Source organism: Pieris rapae, chromosome 1 (genome assembly GCF_905147795.1).
Source record: "Pieris rapae chromosome 1, ilPieRapa1.1, whole genome shotgun sequence".
NCBI classification, from domain to species: Eukaryota; Metazoa; Arthropoda; class Insecta; order Lepidoptera; family Pieridae; genus Pieris; species Pieris rapae.
Window position 1 is genome coordinate 11,803,620 of NC_059509.1, and position 14,123 is coordinate 11,817,742.

Consider the following 14,123-nt stretch of genomic DNA (forward strand, 5'->3'; position numbering starts at 1 on the left):
ATAAGGATGTATCTGTTTGTTTTCCCATTAAATAAATAAATAAATAAATAAATAAATGAATCAAGAATATATGTTGTGATTTTAAATATAAGTATATATGCATGCACTCTCAATCTCAAACACAAAAACTCAAGTTAACTTTATATAGGTAACCAAATACACTTATCAACGACAAAGAAAGATGTTAAATTGATTCTAAATTTTCATTTAGTTCGCAAGTCAAGGGCGTAGAGCGGGCAAGAAACTCCGCAACTCCTTTTAATCGTGTCAATATTAAATTAAATCAATATTAGATTTTGCCCTCTGGCAGTTAGTGTCCATGAGCGGCTGTATTACTTAACATTAGGTGAGCCTCCTGCTCGTTTGCCCCCTGTTCTATAAAAAAAAGAACAAATGATCAAGAAATAGAATCCTAAGGTCTGGACCTAAAAGGTTTATGACGCCATTTATTTATTTTAATGTAAAAACTGGATGGAATATAGTATACCAGGGATTCTGGTCCAGGTCTCACATCCTGCCAACTTCAGGGGTGTAATATGCAAATATGAATGGTTCATAACTAACACTAATAGTTATGAATTAAACAAAAATTAAAACCTCCTTCTGATATTCTTCCAGCTTGGGTTTCGCTTCTGGTGGGTCACAGCCGAAGTCGTATCTGTATTTATCAAACTCCTCTGGCGGAATAACTCGGCCATACTTAAGAAAACTAGCCAACACTTCTTGTCTATCTTCTAGCCATAGAGGCGTATACTTTTCGTATTTCTACAAATTAAAAACATTCATTACGATTCTGCATGTCTAAGCAAAATAATAATGTAAATGGAGCGTCTCATGATACATGTCCTTGAAAGAAAGTAAAAAATCTGCGTATGTAGTAATACATATATTTGCAAAAATATGGTACAAAAATGTTGTGGTGGTTAAAATAAAAGTTCACATATTCTGCCACATATTAGGGCGTGTAAATTTTTTTACAACAATTTATAAATAGAAGTTATATACGTTATGCGTCATATCATTTTAGAAATTATTTTTTAAAAAACAATAACAAATTTCTTGTTATATTTATTTATGATAGCTGTAGGATAACATTATATACGTGGATTATATTAAATAATTTTTCTCAGATACATATATATATATAGAGACATGAAACACTGGTAAAAAGTATTTTGTTACTACTAAATAAAAATGTAAATATTTTTTCATACGCAAAATAAAGTTGTTTATTCTTATATAATATTGTAGTAATAAAATATTACACTACAATTAACATTAATTATAATGTTTTATTCTTATAATCATTAATAGAATAATATTTTTATAGCTTAGAAATATAATTGAGCAATAATAAAAACAAGTGATAATAGGGGTGCAAACAAAATACATACCGATGCGTATTGCACTACGTCAGTTATACTGTTCTCTATCCTCTTTGCAATCTCATGATATAGATCTATCATAGATTCCTCACCTGATATGTCATCTGTAAACAAGAAACCCCTGTTAAAAACCCTCACTAATTTCCCGCTTTAGAGTCATAGTATTTCTAAAATTTCTACGGTAAAATTGTATTTTAATTATAATTAACATTTGCAGGTGACGCCGAGGGCTAACGTGTGTGTTGCCGGCCTATCAGGGAATGGTACGCTCTTTTCTGAAAGGCCCCACTGAAACTCAAAATAACTTTACTCATATCGGTACCCAATTAAACTTATATAATGAAACTTATGAACAGAAAAGATGTTAAATTGATTCTAAATTTACATTTACTAGCAGTTCGCAAGTCCTGCGGGCGGGCAAGAAGTACTGGCAAGAAACTCTCTGCCTCTGTTAAAGTATAGTTAGTTTAGGCAAAGTTGTATCGGTTTTTAAATATCCCCTGGTAGCTTCCACAAATTGACGTCTGACAGACACTTTCTGTGTCTGTCAGACGTTTTTATTATAAGGAACTAACTTACATCTGTAATTTTGTTTGGTACAGATGAATCCCTTAAGAAGTCCTAAAATTAGGAAAAATCAAAAAATCTTTTTTACATTACCTTCATAAGATGGTATGGGTACAATAGGATCGATCCTTGGGAACATTGTGGCTTGAAGGAACATATCTTTCATCATTTCAATCATAGTGTCATAGAGGCCGCCTGAATCTTTTATATCCAGAGACGGTGTGAAACATATATCTGTAATATATTTGAAAATGATTGTCTGATTATCAGACAAACAGTTATCAATGTCTATACCATTTATGGTAATCTAAACAATACACAATAATTCCAATAAAAGTAAATATGACATTGACGTATTTTCGTACTGCCCACTTTGACCTCAAATAACTTCTCATTGGTAAGGAATACCAAATTCAATTTTTTACAGATACAGGACTCGTACATTTGTTTTTCGAAAACCATGATTTATTTCATTTCTCGTTTTAATTTTTGTAGTGAGACATCTTTTGGTGCATAAGGATACAATTTGTACGGATGAAACGTCACAAAGATATGCAGCGTTTTTTTCAAAGAAAACGAGAGCGGTTGAGACCGATTGAGAGAGAGTGAGAAAGGGATAAAACGCACGAGATTGGTTGACGTATTATCATTAGCACGTATACAGTCTGTAAACAGTGTGAATATAGATTCACACTGTTTACATACATGGAGTGATCATATCCTTGCTCATCTATTGGTGCTTTTACGTAAAATTCCCTATGGGCCAGTGTTTTGCAAAATGATTTATTAGAATCTGAAGTGCCTTTAAAACCAAATAAAAACAACTAACACAGTTATGAAAATAAGACATATATGAAACATATTTCTTTGCTCACCTGGGTCTTTTAGTTCTGCAATTACATCCATGAATGGCACGCGCGGTCCCTTTTCCAAATCAGTTTGTTTCTCAAATAGATCAAGACTACTTTGGATTGCTTTCATCACTTGACGAGAAACCTTTAAACAAAATAAGACTTCAGTAACATTCCCGTCTATTAGCTCAAACAGATTGATTTTAGAAATGTCAAATTGGCAGGCTGCTAAAATTTGGAAGAAATTTGACTTTCGTTTTTCATAGTCCGCTATATTTTCGAAAAAAAAATCTAAAGAAAAACAAACCAAAAACCGGGCTGTATATTTTAACAGACTTAAGAAAACACGAATGGTTTCAATTTCCACTACTTTTTTAATATTCAAAAGGGCAAAAGCTACGCGTCAGCCCGAAACAATCTAATAATCGCTTTTGATTATTAGATTAAATACGTACAAGAGAATCAACATATTTGACATAAGCAGGCCATCGTTCTGCCCTAAATGCTTCCTCTTCCATTTCTCTCTTCTCCTCCTCAATATCAGCTAACTCTGCCTCATCCAACTCTTCCTCTTCTTCAACTGGCGATTCCACACCTTCTTCGCCTATTAAATATGTAAATTAATTTTTAATCTTCATGTAGAAAATTGTATATTAAGATCAAATTTCGAAGCCTCTGCAGCCAAAGCAGCTGTGCAGTAAATCCTCTTAAGCTATGTCATCCTTGTATAACATGGCTGAAAATTCATATTTCGTACAAATAAACCTCACCTGCATCTCTTCTCGCCTGTCTTTCAGCCCGTGCTGCTTCCTTCTCCTCTCTTTTCAGTCGCCTAGCTTCTCTCCGCTCGAATTTCTCCTGAGCTATTTCAGCTTTTTCTCTATCACGTTCTTCTTTTGCAAGCCTCTTCTCCTCCCGCCTCTCTTCTAGCTCCTTTAATTTGCGGTTACGTGCCGCTCTCTCATCCTCATCGAGTGTAGCTTCATCTACTTCTTCTAAGTCCTCTTCTTCATCATCAGACTGACGACATCAAAATCAAAAAATATATAAATATTTTTACTATAAGTAAGCAAATTGTGTAAAAAAAAGGTTTTAAAAAAGAAACTCGAAAATAAATTTAAAAAGTTGGACAGGATGTCCGATATAAATTTTAAAACTGCCAAAATGAATTATATTTAAAAATGCATTTAAAGAGGCATTGAGAGTGTCCATTTTTGAACAGTGGGCGGTATAACATAACATCCGTCGATTCACAACTGACCAGCCTTCTGACAATGTGAGTGTCCATGGGCGGAGGCATCACTTAACAGCAGATGAGCCTCCTAGGCATTAAATAGAAATTTAATCTAATATAACTTGCCTCTTCATCTTCGTGAATATTGAAAAACAGCTTATAATTAATTTGCAAGATCCGCTCAAATTCGGCATGACTCTCCAAAATATTTGATCGCCTGCAAATAAATAAGTCATAATTTTAAATGAATTACAAAAATAATTGATAAAAAATATAGAACCACCAGCTACCCATCGATGTATTTGCGAACCAATTCGACTGAGGGTCGACTTCAAGTCAAGTCAAGAAACGAGCATACCAATTTTTAAAAAGCCAGCAACGCACATACGAGCCCTCTGGCAATGTGAAAGTATGTGGACGATGGTTTGACGTAACGTTAGATGAGCCTCCGAAAGCGAATTGCAATGTATACAAATATTAAAATAGGTGAGCCCAAATCATAGCCTGAACATTTCACGCCCTCCTAATCACCTTTTAACTAATCTAGGCAGCCGTTCGTTAACTGCAAGCAGCTCCATCTTATCCGGGTTTTCCTTTCGGTTATGTAGCGGCTTATCACCCCAGGCGGCGATGTTATCGAGCCCTTGTCGCACATTGTTCTGTGCGGTCAGCACTCGCTCTTGCAACGTGTTGATGGCTGCATACACTTCTGCCATCCATTCTGTAACTGCATTCATTTATATTGTATATTAATTGTTCAGTGAAGTTTCTAACACCACCTATTTATACACCATCAATGAAAATGAAAAAAAAAACAGTGGCCCTACAACCTCTTGGGTATGAGCCTTAGATTTCTGAATCTGTTTCATGATCATTTAATAATCGTGATAGGTAGGTGATCAAACTCTTGTGCCTGAGAGACGCCATCGACTTTTTGGGTCTAAGACATGTGGGTTTCCTCACGATGCCTTCACCGTTCGAGCGAATATTAAATGCGCACAGAAATAAAGTCCATTGGTGCACAGCCGAGTATCGAACCTAGGACCTCAGGGTGCTAGTCGCTCGCTGAAGCCAGACCCAACACTGCTTAGACCCTGCTGCTTGCTTAAACCCCTCAAACACTCAATAGTCAAGTCAAAGTGGATAATAAAAATACAAATTTATTTTTGTTTTTTTTTTCGACATTATGTATATCCTTAGTAATTTAAGAATAATGTATGTATTTAATATGAATACATAAATAGTTGTGTCTAAACTCTCCATCATTGATCCTATCCATTGATGACTAATTGCTGGGCAAAAAAAAAAGAAAAAAAAGTTTCTTTATTTGACCCAAAACAAATCATAAACCATATTACACATATTACAACATTCATTGTGGCCAACCTTAAATAAACTAAAGCTAGGCTAAAAAAGCATATATTTTCCTTTCTATGCGCAAGATAAAATAAAAACTTTATGCGCAAGATAAAATAAAATAAAAATGAAAAACATACAATCATCATTCCATGTGAGCTCTTCAACTCCTCTTCCTAGCAGCTGGTCAATAGCAGAGATCTCTTTCTCAATAAGAGCCACCTCCGTTTCATGGCTGCCTTCGCGTATAGCGTTGTACCAGGCAATAGCACGATTCAAACGATTCATGTCGTACTACAAAATATAATGATACCGTTTTAGTTACTATGGTTACAATATCTCTATGTGAAAGCATAATATCGAGCGCTATCCTTAGTCCACGTTTTTAATCATAATCGCTGTAAAAGCCTTTAAATTGTGTGTTTTAAATTGTTCTATATTTACGTCATTTTAAATTATTATAAAATATACTTTGAAAATCTAGGTACTTTATAATTATACAATAAATACCTGAAGCTTTTCATTCCTGCCATACAACTCCAGACCGTCTGGCGGTATGCCTTGTTTTTGCAAATACTTCATATACCGGATTTCCCGAAGTAACATAACCAGCTATAAATTTCATTAGAATATATTATAAGAAAAAATCGCCAGAAATCAGCATGCTTTAGACTCGACGACGCGTTTCGGGCACAAAAGGCTAATCACTTATTAGAAAAAGAAACAAATGAGCACGAAACAGAAACCTTAGAGCCAGACTTAAACAGAATTTTTCTAACTATAACAATAGCGTAAAAAGAGAAGTTTTTTTTATTGCTGAAAACGCATTTCTCCAATTAAAATACAGAGCAGTAGCTCCAGCGTCCGACTCTCATACCTGAGGTCGTAGGTTCGATCCCCGGCTGTGCACCAATGGAGTTTCTTTCTATGTGCGCATTTAACGTTTGCTCGAACGGTGAAGGAAAAATTGATCATGAAACAGATTCAGAAATCTGAGGCCAAGACCTAAAAAGGAAGATTTTATTTTTTATTTTATTTTAAAATACAGAAACATTGCGTTATAAACATTGAAACCAAAAGAATCTTAATATATAGTTTTTATTCTTATTATATATGATACAAAATATACCTCAGGACTAAAATTGTTTCTGACGTAAGGAGGATCCCGGTATATAAGGTTTTTAGCCAAGTGCGTCTTGCATATGTTAGGTACAGTCGCACACCACTGCTTAAACTGCCGATCTTCCAAAACATTAAGATAACCCAGCATCTCATTGTGTTTTTGCTTCATGTAAAGAGCATACTCTGTTTCGATAATTCTACAGAACATCAATAATTTTGTCACAATATCAAATCACACATCTCACACATATTCAAAGATTCCATTACAGAATATGCAATATTACATGTCAAAAAAATACTTTGCCGTCATACTAAATGGCTGTGTGTATATGTATTAGATAATTTATTAACGACACATTACAACACAAAATCACTTCAAAATAAAGCACTTCTATAACGGAATTTTATAAACGAAAAATTAAATTATTAAAACCGACCATTTGACAAAATAATATATAATATATAATCTGATAAAATAAACTTACGGGTCTTCAAAAATGATAAAATCTTCCATTGGCGTTTGGATGCGTTTACGCAGTTTATGAACCCACCATAACATACCACCCACTGGGGGTAAGTAGTTGTCGACCATTGGTCGTTCGGGGCCCTTGGTTAATTTCTATAATTATATTTGCAATTATTATATCAAATAGAAAACCTTGAAACGGAATTATAAACTATACAATATATTGTAGTCACTAGTTAAAAACATTTATAATGAGTCGGTAGTTGACTCTATATAATAAAACTTCCACGAACGATATCCTTATTTAATTTATTTCAATATCGCCGCCCGGTTCATCTTATAATTTTTATGTATTATTATTTACGGATATTTATTAAAAATTATTAATCTATTGTTCATATTAAATCTTACCGACATTTCTTCATCAAATATCTCTTTAACAGCGTCAAGGTTAGAATGCATAAAGTCCACCAGCTTGGAGAGTTTCGGTTTTAATTCGTTTTTAATAATCTTACGATGAAATAAGTCTCCGATTATTTGGAAAAACTGAAAGGGCACAAACTTAGATCAGAAAAATTTGATTATTTTATTTTTCTTATTTCAAAGTTCATCGCAAAAGTTTCTTGCCAAAACGTTAAGGCAAGAACACACATACAAGAACCCGTACTTAGCGCGTATCGCTTTTGTCTGCTCTCTACACAGGCAATGCTGTGTATACCTTTAGACAGCATACAGTGTTGCACTGTCAGTGATTAAGTATCACTGAAAGTGTTTTCTTTTTTTTTCTCATTAAAAATAATCACAAATAAGCAGAACAACATTTATTTATTATCCACAGAATATAAAGACGAAATAAAGTGAAAGTTGGACAAGAGCTAACATAAAAAAATGGACGCAGCTGTATGAGGCCTATGTTTTTCATATGATTTCATATGATGTATTAGATTAAGTTAGGTTAAGTTACATAAAAAAATATTAATAAAATAACGCTTATTTAAGTTACAATAATAAAAATGGGTGTCAGCAATAAATGCTTAGTAATAATAGTTCATATTTATTTAATACATTTTTAATAACATTTTGCCCACCTTAAAGAAATGTTCCAAATTATGGCACTCATCCAAGCCCTGGGTGAATAGTGAAGCCAATCTTTGGTCAACGTCATCCAAAACAGCCATATGCTTCACATAATCGGCCTCAAAGCGGTTATCTTCCGGATCCGCCGGGTCATAGGTTATATTCCCCAGGTTTTGGTAAATACCTATATATTCTTCTAGTACCTAATGCGAAACATGACAAAATCATTTTTATGGCTTATCACAAAATCTGTTTCAGTTAAATTTGAGGTGTCCACATATAGATGAAATACTTTTTTTAATCTAATTAAATAAAAAGCCGCCAACACACTCGCTACCCTCCAAGAATTGAGAATGTCCCTGGGCAGGTATCACTTAAAGTCAGATGAGCCTCTTGGCAATTATTCCCCTGTTCTACAAAACTAACTAAAAAGAGAAAAACTAACTAAAAAGAACGAAAAACTAACTAACTTTTTTTTCAAACTATCTAAGTTCATGAAAACCAACAGTAAAAATTCACCAATGTTTCAAAAAGCTTACTGTCATGCACTCTGTGCTGAGAATCTTCCCTCTTAAACCACAAAACTCCATCTTCTCCAATTTAAGAATCTCAACAGTTGCCTCCAGTATTTCCTCGATTTTCTTAAGCTTTTTCAAATAAATATTAAACCGCATGAAGACGCGGTCAAAGTCGAACGACCACCGCACGGGCATCACGCCAGGTGGGAAGAAGGTGTGCACTTTGTCTCTATTCATTTCGTATGTCTCTCTATAATGGAATTATATCAGTTACTCTTATTTATGTACTAATACTAGCGGACCCGACAGATGTTGTCTTGATATTTCAAGCGATTAGAATATTAAACAAAGTATGAAATTACCAAAGCGCCATCTTATTATGCGTACCAATCCTTAAAAGGCCGGCAACGCACTCGCGAGCCCTCTGGCATTTAGTGTCCCTGGGCGGCGGTATCACTTAACATCCGGTGAGCCTCCTGCCCGTTTGCCCCCTCTTATATAAAAAAAGGCGCAAGCCAAATGCATACAAAAAAATCATTCAGGTCCAGCCGTTCAATGACATACACGTGCAGTATATTTATATAAAGATATATTTAGTTGTCATTTAATTGCACCTTTAGTTTACTTTTAAATAATTTCCCTTTTTTATATTACTTGACAGAGTTTTGTTTGCGTTTAATGAGAATTTTATAAGTGGATTCAAAATACTTACGAACAACAACGAAGTGGGAATAAAATAAATACAAATTAATCTAAATTTGGACACCATTTTGCATTGTTTTAAATACATAACAGGCTACTCACATGAAATGATTTAATATTGATAACGCCTTCCTTATTTTAATCAGTTGTTCATCTGCGTCTCCCTGAAATATCGAAGCTGGATCCACAGAATTGGTACATTGCTGTATGACGAGGTTACAAACTTCTCGTAACAGAGCTAAAAAAAATAATTGTGTTATTTTATTATTCATACAACTTTGTATATTAAAATAGAAAAACTTATGATATACTTAATAGTAATTGACAAACTGAATTTATATATTTTTTTATAAATTACGCACGTACGTAGTTAGTTTTTGTGCGTACTTGTGTACACGCGTTATAAGTTATAAGGTATAAATAATAAATCACTTAAAAAATTGTATTCTACATTTCTAGAAAAAACGACAGTGAAATCGGGGTGTCGATATTTCGTGGCGGTGCGCACGCGCATCGTAAAAAGCTACTCTCATTATTCCCTAAATCGCCAAAAGAAGTATAACTTAAAAAACAAATTCTGGGTGTAACAAAAACAAAAAAAAATATTCTTTTATAATAGTTATAATAAGAAATATAATTTTTTCAACATTGAAACCCAAGCCGTGCTCAGAAAATATAAAAAAAAATACTTACGTATAAGCTTTTCCACGCTACAGTAATATCTGGAGTTGCCCCATAATAGACCGATGCAATGAAACATGGGCCTGATCAAAAACTTCGAATCCGAAAAATCTGTCCCTTCAAAGTTCTCGAAATGTTGGAGCAAAGGTTTTTGGTACACGTATATGTCACGACACTCCACAACAGCTGAAAGTATTATTTTTTTATCTTACGTTGCGAAACATGTTATTTCTGTATATTTTTCTATAGATTTTTATTTATTTTCATTTTTACATTTAGGTACAAAAACAGAAAACGGATTGATTACATACATACAATTATTACAAACTAAACAACATTTGAAAATCTGATTTCCAATTATATCTGTACACAGCATTTACACAAAATATCAACTAAACAACATACACATATCAAACTGAATGACAAAAAAAAAAGAAAAGAAAAAATATATATACATACATACACAATGTTTCGATTATGCTATCAAACTTGGATCTCCTAGTTTTACAGTTTAATATTTAACTACTAAGCTATGAAAAGAGTTATCATACTGGATATATACATATACATGCTCGTTTCTATGACATCTGAAGACTTATAAATTTATATTTCTTATTAACCCAACTTTATAATCACAAGCTAAAAAAATCTGTTTCATGGTCATTTGTGGTTCTGGGCCGCCGACACACGCTGTCGACTTTTTGTGTCTAAGGCAAGCCGGTTTCCTCACGATGTTTTCCTTAACCGCTGGAGCGAGTGTTAAATATCCTTACAAACAGATTGTCCATTGATGCAGCCGGGGATCGAACCTACGACCTCAGAGACGAGGGACCTCATTAATACAAAACGTTTTGTATTATTTCTAGACCAATTCGACTCCTTCGCAATTCACAATTCGACAAGCCATCATGAAAATAGCGTACCAATTCTTAAAAGGCATAGCACTCGCGAGCCCTCTGGCATTGAGAGTGTCCATGGGCTATCACATATAACATCAGATGAGTCTTCTATAACAATGCAAATCTTACCAGCTACAACATTAGTGAGCATAGTCTTAAAACAGCTCAAATAGACACTTCTTGTCGCTTCTAAGTAGTGCGCCATTCGTTTAACGCGAGGATCTCTCAATTGAGAATAGATTCCCTCAAGGTTTCGAAGACGATTTGCATAGAAATCTATATCAGCGCTCGGCAAAGGAAATTTTGTACGTTTAAATGCTGAAAATAAAAATAAACGCTCCTACACTGAGTCCAAGAAATCAAGCCATCAATAGATCGGCTTTCATACAAAAATTTAATCTGCGTACACGCAAAAGTTAACTAGGCGCCTCGTCAGTCTCATTATCGCTAAATCAGCGAGTTGATTTGTGCGTGTAGTTACTTCAATCAAAATTTAAGAAACCAGTTTTTTCACAGATAATTAAGCTTTTTGTGTATTAAAAAAATTGTTTATGTGCCAACATTTCAAAAATGGAAAATATTTACCAATATAGGAATCTTCTTTTAGCAAATCATGCACTTGTTGGGCCCATTTTATTATTGCACCTTCAATATTTGTTTTCAGATACAAATCAACGTCCTCTTCACTAAAAAAACGTTTATTTTAAATATTTAATGTTTATTATAACCAGTGTCCAATGTAGTATTGTAGCCCATAAATACCTTTCCCTCAGCTTGGCTTCTGCATGGTATATGGTCTCTACTCCATCCGGCATGGGCAGCATTACTTGGCTACTCATCTCTCCCTTTAACTAATAATATTAAACATTGAAATAATAGTACGTTTATTTTGGATCATCATGGTATCACTCATGTAACTGTATAGCTTTTAGGGGGTCAGAATATATTTGTAAAATAAAATGTTTTCAGAGTAAAGGGTATGTTCCGATCTGCACTGCGACCACTGTACAGTGTGACGTCAATTCAGTATACTGTGAAGCCGTTCCTTTATAGCAAGTTATACTGGTTACGATTTAAAACGGAACGCAATCCCGTATACTGTCAGCCCTTTTTTTTGACGCAGCATTCAAATGAGTGTATTCAAGTTTTCTAGTACATTAAAAAACTGTTTTGGAGTACTGTCAAATTAAAAATATTTTCTGATTAAACTGTAGCTTTGTTTATAAGACGTTAGGCACTCGAGTGGTTTTGACTGATCACGTGATCAAAGTACTGCGAGTACCTTACCTCGAAAACGCCAGTGCTCACAGTAGAATATGGCGGCGATTTATGACGTCATATATTTCCCTAGGGTACTGCGGCAGTATACTGGCAGTCCATAACGGAACGAATTTTTCTACAGTGATAGCACTGTGCAGTGCTCGCAGTGCATATCGGAACATACCCAAAATATACAATAGCCTTTTACGTATTTCAAATATTTTTTTCTAAAGGGTTGTTTGTAGTGGACTTAAACGTTTCACCTTGGAGATTATCAATTAACATGGCATGTTCAATATTTAAGCTTTACAAATATCTAAAGATTTCGGGTTGGAATTAGAAACCCGTCGCTTGAATTCGATAATACTGATTATGTAGACTTTGATTCGAACCCCTCCAAGTAATTTTGACTGAGTTCTGGTAAAGTATAAAAAAGTTATATAACTTTGTGTATTGTATTGAAATTCGTAAAACGAAACGTAAATCTTATACTTTTCTTTTAATTATTATAATATTTCAAACAAGTATTTCAAAATATGTGAAACGAAACGCAAACCGCTATTTTCAACGTAGATTTTGACAGAAATTACCCTTTACTCTTTATACTTATAGTTTTGCCTGTATGAAATTAGGTGTAGATTTTTTGTTTGTATACCTGATGCATTAAACTTCGTAGTTCGTTAACATGTCTCTTCATATCGTTTTTCACTATCTTGGGCCACCCTCGTTGATTTTCGGGATTGCATAGGAGTGGGCCAATAACTTCATCAGCCATCACGGATAAATCCATCAGCACATTGCCTGATAATTCACCAATCGTCATTGCCTGGAATTTATATATTTATAATGTTACGAGTTACAAGATTAATAATTAAAATTAATAGCCTGGTCCAAGCTCAAATGTGGGATGAGAATTACAGATATATAGAAAAAAAATGCATTTTCCCTGGGTTTTACTTTACGAGTTACTTTTACCAATTTTTATCATTAGATGTTAGACTAATTAACATTACAATTTTTAATCCTTTAAATTCATTTCATGTTTATATTCATTTTCCCATTTCCGGTTGCAGTACTTTGCCATCATTTTTAAAAGATTGAAATTCGAAACTTTGGTACGTTAAAAGGAATGTGTGATATTTAGTATAGGTATGTACAAAGTAATTGATCAGTTCCCTTAGCTAAAAATGTAATGATAACTGACCTGTCTGTAATTGGTGGCTGTTATTTTGTCGTCATTTCTTAAAAAATAAATCATCTTTCCTCTGCTTATTGGAGGAAAATTAGTCGCACAAGTAAGCAAGCCGGCAGTATTAACACGAAAAACTAATATCTCGTATTTAGGCATATCAAAGTACCTGAACAAAACATGCTGAAAGTATAACAGAACGTTTTATTGTACCCAAAATTCCTAAATACTAAAATGTAATGTTTAATTATAGTTATTTAATTTGTTAGCAATTTACGTCAACTATCAAATACTTACCCTTTCATCTCCGGTGATAAACTTATTCCATTTCTCAATTTTAAGTTTTAGAGACTTTAGGATATATTCAGACATAAATTCTAAACGCAAATCAACGTCTTCTTTCTGCGACGGAAAAGTAAATACACATTAACATAACTATGGATATATTACCAAACAAATCTTTGAAATCTCTTTGCCTTTGTTAGAAGATGATTTGGAATTATTTTTGTTGAGGCGTTTATTAAAATTATTATGTAAATACCCGCGAAGATTTTGATCTTTAATAGGTATAAACTACTAAATATTCGTCCATACGATGCAGTGGACAGCTGTGAACTTTAGCTAAGTCCTAAGTTTCCTAGACTTAGAATTTCAACTATTAACGATGAACTTAGCATTGTACGAATCATTTTAACCATACGGACTATCCCCATTATGAATTGAACATATGTTTTCACTTACATCGCCCATTTTGTTGTATTTATGTCCTTTGCTAATTAATCATAATAAATCCTATTGCTTCTTATTGGTCTAAAT

The 14,123-nt window shown here is 33.8% G+C and overlaps 1 protein-coding gene across 1 annotated transcript in view; it reads right to left on the bottom strand.

Moving 5' to 3' along the window:
* The window catches only part of LOC110993086 (dynein beta chain, ciliary), a 54,389-nt gene extending 40,332 nt beyond the window's left edge, over nucleotides 1-14,057 (bottom strand). Inside the window, exons 1-24 of the mRNA XM_045630944.1 lie at nucleotides 14,049-14,057; nucleotides 13,605-13,733; nucleotides 13,323-13,490; nucleotides 12,774-12,944; nucleotides 11,621-11,709; nucleotides 11,444-11,544; nucleotides 10,988-11,176; nucleotides 9,972-10,145; nucleotides 9,381-9,516; nucleotides 8,598-8,826; nucleotides 8,070-8,261; nucleotides 7,393-7,527; nucleotides 7,001-7,134; nucleotides 6,523-6,712; nucleotides 5,904-6,005; nucleotides 5,534-5,687; nucleotides 4,569-4,764; nucleotides 4,164-4,254; nucleotides 3,574-3,823; nucleotides 3,259-3,407; nucleotides 2,828-2,948; nucleotides 2,046-2,186; nucleotides 1,395-1,489; nucleotides 598-765 (exon numbers count right to left, since the gene is read on the bottom strand). Coding sequence (XP_045486900.1) covers nucleotides 598-765; nucleotides 1,395-1,489; nucleotides 2,046-2,186; nucleotides 2,828-2,948; nucleotides 3,259-3,407; nucleotides 3,574-3,823; nucleotides 4,164-4,254; nucleotides 4,569-4,764; nucleotides 5,534-5,687; nucleotides 5,904-6,005; nucleotides 6,523-6,712; nucleotides 7,001-7,134; nucleotides 7,393-7,527; nucleotides 8,070-8,261; nucleotides 8,598-8,826; nucleotides 9,381-9,516; nucleotides 9,972-10,145; nucleotides 10,988-11,176; nucleotides 11,444-11,544; nucleotides 11,621-11,709; nucleotides 12,774-12,944; nucleotides 13,323-13,490; nucleotides 13,605-13,733; nucleotides 14,049-14,057 — 3,513 coding nt within the window. The remainder of the gene's footprint in view (nucleotides 1-597; nucleotides 766-1,394; nucleotides 1,490-2,045; nucleotides 2,187-2,827; nucleotides 2,949-3,258; nucleotides 3,408-3,573; nucleotides 3,824-4,163; nucleotides 4,255-4,568; nucleotides 4,765-5,533; nucleotides 5,688-5,903; nucleotides 6,006-6,522; nucleotides 6,713-7,000; nucleotides 7,135-7,392; nucleotides 7,528-8,069; nucleotides 8,262-8,597; nucleotides 8,827-9,380; nucleotides 9,517-9,971; nucleotides 10,146-10,987; nucleotides 11,177-11,443; nucleotides 11,545-11,620; nucleotides 11,710-12,773; nucleotides 12,945-13,322; nucleotides 13,491-13,604; nucleotides 13,734-14,048) is intronic.
* Between the last annotated feature and the right edge of the window lie 66 nt (nucleotides 14,058-14,123).